This window comes from Dunckerocampus dactyliophorus, chromosome 5, assembly GCF_027744805.1.
Source record: "Dunckerocampus dactyliophorus isolate RoL2022-P2 chromosome 5, RoL_Ddac_1.1, whole genome shotgun sequence".
Classification (NCBI taxonomy): Eukaryota; Metazoa; Chordata; class Actinopteri; order Syngnathiformes; family Syngnathidae; genus Dunckerocampus; species Dunckerocampus dactyliophorus.
This window is the reverse complement of record NC_072823.1, coordinates 16,581,938-16,591,023: the sequence shown is the minus strand read 5'-3', so window position 1 is coordinate 16,591,023 and position 9,086 is coordinate 16,581,938. Positions and strand designations below refer to the sequence as shown.

Sequence of the window (9,086 nt, the reverse complement as noted above, 5' to 3'; positions counted from 1 at the left end):
GTATCGCCATCTGGTGGTCAGAGTGCTTGAAGAAGACAATTCTATTCGTTGCACTTGAGCTTGTATGAGTATGAGCCGGTGCTGCAGTCCGCTCGGACTGGATTCACGGCTAGTGCATATTTGTTATTAAAAAACATGTGCTTTTTTCGACAATGACTCACGCAACATACACATACATTAGATTGATTATTACAATTCAGTCAGGCAAACCGACACGTGGTAGCGTGGCCGAGCGGTCTAAGACGCTGGATTAAGGCTCCAGTCTCTTCGGGGGCGTGGGTTCGAATCCCACCGCTGCCAGGAAGACTTTTTTTGGCTTCCTGAAAGGAAAAGTAAAGTAAAAGCAATTTGTCCAGCACTGTGGAATACAAACTGTGAGCAAGAAGCCAAAGCCACCAAAACCACATACAGTATTATTTAAATAAATCACACAAGTAAAAAGTATCATCAAAAACAGGCATTCATACTTTATTTAAAGAAATACTTAAGGCACAAAAATGTCACAGACAGAAATGTGAATACATTATATGTGCAATGCAAGGGTTATGACAAAACATGTTATACAAGCACTGCTTTATGTTAAGAAATAGCTCTTTCAAAGAACCTTCATTTGTAAACATGGAAAGAACAAAGAAAAAGAAGATGCAATGTTGAATGTCCTCAAAATTGTACAATTTGTGTGTGAAGTATTGCGACTCTAGCTCAGCGAGCATCTAGGGGTTAACCCCGCCAGTGTTTGTATTTGCTTCTTTTTACTGTACCACTGATTGCAAAAAGGAAACGTGTGATGATATCAGGAAATAGCATGAGGCTAATTTTGTCACTTGTGTGACAGTTCACAATGTTAAATTGTTACTTGAAACACTGCCTGATTAGTTAAGATAGGTTTTACGTTGGTGACAGTTTCAGTCTGGAACAAAATACTTCCTTTGGGAAAAATTGTTTCGAAATGACAACAACCTGGAAGTCAGTGTCACAGAATGGATTGTGTCATTGTTTGGAGGTATTAGTTTGGTAGTGAAACAAAAAACATTGTTCATCTGAAAAGCAACAAAAAACATTCAAGTACAAAAGTACTACAGTATACTTCACTTTAGTAGTTGGCTATGGTGGATGAAATACTCTTCTGTGTACTTGTAAACGTTCAATAGAGGTCACTGGAGTTCTTTAGGGCACATATACTGTAGATGGCAGTGAAGTGATAAACATGTTTCACAGCAAAATGCATGTACAATTCCTTCTTAAAAAAAAAAAATACAATATTAGGTTCCGCTTTTTGATTACTGAGGAGAAAGTGCATGTCCATTGCTCTGAGATATCCCAAAACACGGCTTGGTATTCTTCAACTTGACCTAATTTAACCCACAACATATTTGACAAAAAACAGTGTGTGGATCACTAAAAGCAAAACATACCAAAATGGCTTTTGACCAAATACCTTTCTTGGATGATGTCATCATACACACTTGATCAATGACAAACAAACCCATACACGTTCGGTTCAAAACGAAAGATGTACACCGTAGAAAAATGACCAGGTAGTGCCAAATTGACCTTTGACCTCTGCTACATTGTCCTCTCTCAGACCTTATTATTGGTGAGTATTATTTCCCCAGTATTATTTTTCCCCTTTTTAAAACAAACAAGCAATGCGGTTTGTTCGGAGCTTGTTTTTGTCCCACAGGAAAGCTCCAAGTGGATATCACGTTCATGGGGTACGTACTAACTTTTTCAAGTGTTGCTGAACAATTTTGCTCTCTTGTTGTCATTATACTAATTATGTCTTGTCCTCAAAACAATATTTGTGTGCTGTTTAATGAACATATGTACATAGTATGTGCAGCCTTATGATGGTGATACTATATCAGCTGATTTTGAGTAGCTCAACAAAGAATATTTGCTTTATCTCTCAGTAGTTTTTTTTAAATTATAACTGTTCAATTCAGACTTTATGCCTTTATATAATGACAAATGACCACAAAATAGCGGAGATCTACTTGGTAAATAAAGTAGTGTACAATTTAAATGTTGCCAGTCATAAATAAAACACAAATAGTTGACAGCTCTAATACTGATGAAAGCTGGAGACCCCTGCAACCTGGACACTGAATTTACTGTATTCTCTTTTAAGTTAAGCAGAACAGATTTGTTTAAAAAAAAAAAAGATATTTATTTGTATTATTTTATTCTGTAATTTTGTTATCTTGAACTAAAAAAATAAATTGAAAAATTATTTGTATTTTTATTCTATTTCTTGGAATTGTCTAATGGCGCCCCTGAGCAATACCACATAAATAAATGGAACAATCTACAGTTAATCCATGTGATCGGTATCAGCCAATCTCACTCATGAATAATTGGTATCGGAATCGGGAAAAAATAAAACCGTGATCGGAGCATTGCCCCCCCCCCAAAAAAAATTATTCATTTGCATTGTTAGAAATAAATCTGTTAAAAGTGTGAGTGTCTCCAGCCACAATTTCAGGAAATAAGGTATGAGCTTACTTTCTCTCATGCGGTTATGCATTAGAAATAAATAAATCTTCAATCGTAAGTAGTATCACAAACAGTTATATGGACAGTCATGTTTTCCAGGTCAATTCAGGGGGGAAAATAAAGAAAATTCAAGGTCATGTTGTATTGCTACATCTTGGCCTTCAGGGGAACTATATGGAGTGACTGAAGGAATGAGTGTAACGTATACAGGTACTCTTGCGGGTGGGTCTTTAGGTGGCCAGCATGTTTGGAATGTTCCCACTTCTTAACAGTTAAGTCGACGCTTCGCTTCCGCCAGAAATCGATCACTTCCTCTAGCGCGCGTGGGTTGCTCAGTGGGTCGTTCTCGCAATAGAAAAAGAGTGCAGGGGCAGTTACGGGAGAGTTCCAAAACACATCTATGCTTCTGGTGTAGTAGTCGGTTGTCTGACGCTTGAATATGTTGAAGTAAACCAGGCTTATTTGTTTCACTGGCGTCTCCCATCGAGGGAAGGTCATCTTGGCCACACCTGAGCACAGAGGATGCAGAAGCACACTGTTAATATTTCAAGATTTAGCTTTACAGAAACCTTGTGTCACAAAAGCCACAGTGCACTTTGACGATGTTATCTAGCATAATGTAATGCATCCCCGGCAAAGGCACACAGAGTCTCACGTTCTGTTTAAGTTTTACTGCCGACCTACACACCAACAGCAGTGCACAATTGCAACAACATATTCTTAAACTCGCACAGGCGTTTCTTTGTCGCCATCCACAGCAGCAGCAACCACACTTCCTCATTATATGTAGCAAAGGTAGCAAAGGTTTCACAGGCTAGTCAATAAAGGTGACTGTGAAACAATAAAGCGAGTTCCAAAGTTAGCATCTTCTCATAATTGAGCACGTTTAATGATCAGCGGTGCATGGCTAAAGCTAACAGCTGAAGTCTCCCAACTGAATCACTCTGCATCATGACGCACCCTCTGCTGACGTAAACATGTCATTCAAGAGATTCAAGAGATTCAAGAGAGTTTTATTGTCATGTGCATGGTAAACAGCAGTTATACCATGCAATGAAAATCTTATTCTGTTCATTCTCCCAAGGAAAGAAAGAAAAACACAAGAAAGAATAAGAACATAAGAAACATAAACACATATACATAAATACCAAGAAATTAAGCAACAACAGAAGAGACATTAATGCAAGTAAATAATACAAATAAATAAATAAATAAATAAAGTGCTATGAGTGTGTGTTGCGTGTGGCGTGTCTGAGTGCTTCATTGAGAAGCCTGATGGCCTGTGGGTAAAAGCTGTTTGCCAGCCTTGTGGTCCTGGACTTCAAACTCCTGTAGCGTCTGCCTGATGGTAGGAGTGTGAATAATGAGTGTTGTGGATGTGTGCTGTCCTTGATGAGGTTGTGTGTTCTTCGTAGGACTCTAGATTTATAAATGTCTTGCAGTGAGGGGAGGGCTGCCCCAACAATGTTCTGTGAGGTCTTGATCACCCGCTGGAGTGCCTTCCTATCACGTGTTGTACAGTTACCGTACCAAACAGTGATGGAGGCGGTAAGGACACTTTCGATGGTGCATCTGGTGGTGCATTGATGGTGCATTACACCGTCAAACTGAAATACAGTACAGTTCAATTATTAACAAAAATTGTGTGGGTGTGCCTGTTTAATTTACAATTTTGCATGTAGCGTTTCCATCCTCCTACACATGCACATGGCAATATACAGAGGCTGGCAAAATTATCCAGTTCATTTTAATTTTGATTAATTAATGAATTTATTTTTTGTTATTTATTCATTATTACGTTTTGATCTTGCAATATCTTGTGACACCCTTATGAACGAGACACCTGTTTTTCCTCTTCTGTTTCTTGTGTATATTTTCGAATCAAGGACTTATAAAACTGCCTGGTTGTAGTGCCTTTTGGAATGGTTTGTAGTAAAGCAAACAATTAAAATAGTTTGAAATAAAAAATCTACTCAAATTTCAAATAACAATATCAAATATCATAAAAATGTTTCACTACGCTTTATTCTGAAAAACGTGCACCGGAATCGGCTGGCTGCTGTTGGCACTTCACAGATTACGAGAGGAAGAAAAGACACAGGTAAGTTTTTAAAGTTAATTAATGTATTTCTTGCTCAAGCCTGGGAAAATGATCCTAATGTAGACATCGTTACCGACATTTATTTAAATATTTTTTAAAAATGTGCTGCCATAGCAGTAGCACAACACAGCAGCGGCAGTCCGCCTCCAATGCAGCCCACCACCACAGCTTCAAAAAAATCTTAGGGGAAACCCTGATGGTGCTCATGCTGCACTGACCTGAAGCCATCGTCTCCACAGATCCAGCCACCAGGCTGTCGTAGACCTGACCCTTGATCCTCCCTGTAAGAGTCTGATATTTCTGTGGATCTTCAGACACGAGAACCAGCAACTGGGAAAATGTGTAACCGCCGATGGAGAATGCGTGTACGAGCAGTGGCCGCGACACAAAGCGATCGCTATGCAGCAATTCCAGCAACTTCTTTCCGTGTTCTAAAGACCAGCGAGGCCACAGGAAGTCTTGTACCTTGAAATACACAGAAACAGCTTTGAGTTGGTTGAACTATGTACTGTATTTTAAAAGAACTAAGAATACAGAAATGTTGTCACTTTTATACTGTAACTTTTTAAAATGCAATGGACACTCTAAACATGAACTTGATTTATTTCCCCACACTGGTCTGGAATCATACAGCCATCCATCCATCCATCTTCTATCCCACTTATCCTCACAAGAGTCGTGAGTATACTGGAGCCTATCCCAGCTGATTTCGGGAGAGAGGCTGGACTGGTCGCCAGCCAATCGCCGGGCACATATAGACAACCATTCACGCTCACATTCCAACCATTCCAACCTATCGACAATTTAGAGTCGCCAATTAACCTAACATGCATGTTTTTGGAATGTGGGAGGAAACCGGAGTACCCGGAGAAAACCCACGCACGCACGGGGAGAACATGCCCAATGGAGATTCTAACCTAGATCTTCCTGATCTCCTGACTGTGTGGCCAACATGCTAACCCATCTCTACTATTTTGTTTACTATTTGGTTTTGCTTGAATTAATCTGTCCTAGTGTAAAAATAAGAGAGCCACTGGGACACAAACAAATGATATAACAGTCTTAAAGGTGAAGAATAACATGTCAGGGTGTCACAGTCATGTGCCACACACATCTTATTTTGTCTCATTCTTAACTGGTGTACTAGTGTAAAAAAAAAAAGTAAAATAAATAAATAAATAGTGCCTTAACCTAACAAGTAACAATTCATATGGTGATGTGGGACTCTTCTGTTCTACTGTTTTAAATGTGGGTATGCTTACTGTAACTGCTGTTCAGTTCAAACAATCTTAAGTGTTTGCAAGAAAGGTACAAAAAGCCAAAGAAAAAGCGCAAAGGCTTAACCTAGAGTTGATACTTTGCCCACAGCTGAAAGTCACAAGGTTCGGGCGATTTCAGAGGCATATATTTCCTGAAAATGTTAATCAAAGTCTGAATTTAGAGAGTCTTCTGTATTACAGCGTGTTGAGAGTAGGTGGGAAGTGCAGAGTGTTTTACAGTTGGTGAGCAGTAGCGATTACTGATACCACAATTAGTAAGGTTTTCTTATGTAAGACTTTCCTAGCATTAACCCAATATAATGGTAGCTTTAAAATACATAGTAATACTGTTAGTCATGTATTCTTACCTCACTCTCCACTACGAGCACGTCAAAACCAGTGCGGAGGTAGATCTCACAGTACTTGGCCACAGCTTGAGGACGCGCTCCCAACCATGGCAGCATGAGTGTTAGAGGTTTATGTTTGTCACAGGCTTGAGTGGGACCTGCTAGGGTGGCAGGGGCTTGTTCATTCATGTAGAAGGTGACATTTTTACTAAGGTGGTGGCAGGAGAAGCTTCTGCTCAGAACGCTTCTCCCCAACATCGCTTCTGCTGTCGGGGATCCCAGTGGATGACCAACAAGTTCCAGATCCAGTCTGCATGGAAAAAAAATTGCAAATTATATGTTTCAAACACAGAATTATATATAAATGTAAAATTGATATATTAAATTATCATAGTAAGCTTGTATAGCCCCAGTGTATACACTCTTACTTGCACAATTGTGTTGCTACATAGCTTAATAAGGTAACCACAGTATTATAAACAGCTCTCAGTACGATGCAGTGCAGGCCTACACCACTGCAGACTATAAATGAGCACATTCATCTGTGAAATGTTCTTACATGAGGTCTTACACTGGAGGTGCACCTAATGTTTTGTCCGTTGAATGACTAATTCTGTACTCGCACTGTTGTTTAGAGGAGACACTGACACGCCGATGGATCGTGGATCTTGTAAGATGTACACCATTGTTTTGTTATTTCGTTTTTGTTAGGACAAACAGGACGCCATGCCTAAAGAAATAGACAACGCTAATAAAGTCATGTGTGAAGTCACAACTTAATAAGAAGTTGCTTTCGTGTCCACGTTAGACACACACACGTGGTGACAGTTTACGAATTTGTCAACTTTACAGACCTTGGCCGCGGCGCCTTAATTTTATTCTCGACGTTTTATTCTCGAAAATGACCTTTAAACGTCCAATTGTTGTCCACAGTAACGTCGCCTTCTTCGCCTTCTTCGCCTTCTTCTATTTATTAGAGGTTGTCAAACCAACTGTTTGGTGAAGTACCGCCAACTGCTGGACTGAAGTGTGGAATGCAGAAAATAAATATAAAAAAATACAAATAAATTACTTGTAATAAATTGATTCATTAATAAAGTTAATGATGATACTACTACTGTACAATAATATACAACCACACAAGACTCACCAATCAGTCAGATTTTATTTTCAAAAGAGATGTAAACAGGTTTTATTGGTACAACTCTGGATCTATAAACAATAAACATCAGTAGTTATTATGAAAATTAAAGACAAAGAACAAGACAGTAAAGGCTGCAACCCTGAAAGCATCCAATCCTAGGTCAGGGGTGTCCAAACTTTTTCCATCAAGGGCCGCATACTGAAAATCAAAGGGTGCAGAGAGCCACTGTGATATTTAAATGTATTTTTTAATTTTGTAAAAAGGCTACAAAAACTATTTATATTTAAAGACAAAGCTTTGTTTTATTATTAGTTATTAATATCAGCATTTCAGCTTCTTTACATACTCTTTACATTTGGCTTTTTTACTCTGGTTTTCCCAATTTTGATGGGGTTTTTCTGGGGTTTAATTTTATTTCTATAATGTATAAGACCAATAAAAAAAATCAAGCTGCGGGCTGCAAATAGCCCTCGGGTCGCACTTTGGACACCCCTGGTGTGAGTCGTCTCAGACCGTCTTAATTTGTCTTATTCAACAAAAATATAAACGCACCACTGCTCATATTTTTCATGAGCTGAACTCAAATATGTAAAACGTTTTCTACGTACAAGACCTATCTCACAAATATTGTTCACAAATCTGCCTAAATCAGTGTTAGTAAGCATTCATAATTCATCCACCTCACAGGTGTGGCATATCAAGATGCTGATTAGACAGCATCATATATTTCCAGGGTGTGCCTTAGGTTGGCAACAGTAAAAGGCCACTCCAAGATGTGTTTAACTGTATTACATTGTATACTGTAATACTCAACACATGAGTGGAGAGTGATGTATTGAAGTATTATTACTATATATTACATAATTAGTGATGCAGTACACTCGAAAGCACAATAATACCACACACCACAAAACATATTGTTAAATGAATACCTCTCAATTTGTAACGGTAATTGTTTTTATCTTAGCAGTACATATATTATAGTATGCCATTTTACTTTGAAATGCACCTTGTCCCAACATAACCACTTTGTTGTCCTTGACTTTGCTTGTGCAGCTTTGTTTCTGCATCTTGTCCTGACTGTTCTCAGTCCCAGTGGTATCCCCCGGTCCCTGCTGACTTTGTCTTGCTGGATTATGACTTATCCAAACAGAAACCAGTTGCCCAATGGATTTAGTCGGCAAGTGTTAGGCACTGACGATTTGGTCATGTCTCTCACTGACCTCATGTGTTTGGCCTGCCATTGTTCCTTTCCAGTCCCCTTACTTACGGCTGGGTTGGTGCTTTCCTGTGTCCTCTTCAGATAACTGATTTAGTACATGAAATATCAGCTCTTCACCACCTTCTAGTTGTGGAAATAATCTAAAATATTTTTTTTTTTCCAGAATAGTGGAAGTCAAACATCCAAAAAGTGGGAGAATGTGGAGTTTAACCAAATTTTTTTTGTCTGGAAAAATATTCCTTATAGTCAAACAAGACTTCAGACTGCCATTGATGTGACTTCAGCTCAGTGGGCATCTAAAAGATTAACTCGGCAAGTTGTGTTTTTTTTTTACTTTTTCTTTGGCTATTTTGTGCGATGCCACCAGAAAAGAGTACCATTGATCGCAAAAACGAAACATGTGACGATAACTATACAACAGGAAGTGGAACATAATGTGACATGCAACATAAAAAAAACACAAGTATCACTCTGCAAACACCCTCAAAGGGCTGTTCAATTTAGTTTTATTATACAG

The 9,086-nt window shown here is 38.8% G+C and overlaps 1 protein-coding gene and 1 non-coding gene across 4 annotated transcripts; one reads left to right on the top strand and one right to left on the bottom strand.

Annotated features, from left to right (window-relative positions):
- The first annotated feature begins 218 nt into the window (after window positions 1–218).
- Window positions 219–300, top strand: trnal-aag (transfer RNA leucine (anticodon AAG)). Its single transcript has one exon. It is a non-coding gene; the product is annotated as a tRNA-Leu (tRNA).
- A 166-nt stretch (window positions 301–466) lies between these two features.
- On the bottom strand, window positions 467–7,164 carry si:dkey-5i3.5 (uncharacterized protein LOC565091 homolog). 3 transcript variants are annotated; one of them, XM_054776565.1, is made up of 5 exons: window positions 7,058–7,152; window positions 6,763–6,933; window positions 6,225–6,513; window positions 4,816–5,062; window positions 467–3,005 (listed from the first exon to the last, which is right to left on the bottom strand). In XM_054776565.1, exons 3-5 carry the CDS (start codon window positions 6,459–6,461, stop codon window positions 2,644–2,646), a joined length of 846 nt encoding a protein of 281 aa, XP_054632540.1. In that variant the 5' UTR covers window positions 6,462–6,513; window positions 6,763–6,933; window positions 7,058–7,152; the 3' UTR covers window positions 467–2,643. The 3 variants fall into 3 exon arrangements, with proteins under 3 accessions (XP_054632540.1, XP_054632539.1, XP_054632538.1); XM_054776564.1 differs by lacking the exon at window positions 6,763–6,933 and having other exon boundaries at window positions 7,110–7,164; XM_054776563.1 differs by lacking the exon at window positions 6,763–6,933 and having other exon boundaries at window positions 7,058–7,155.
- Window positions 7,165–9,086: the final 1,922 nt, after the last annotated feature.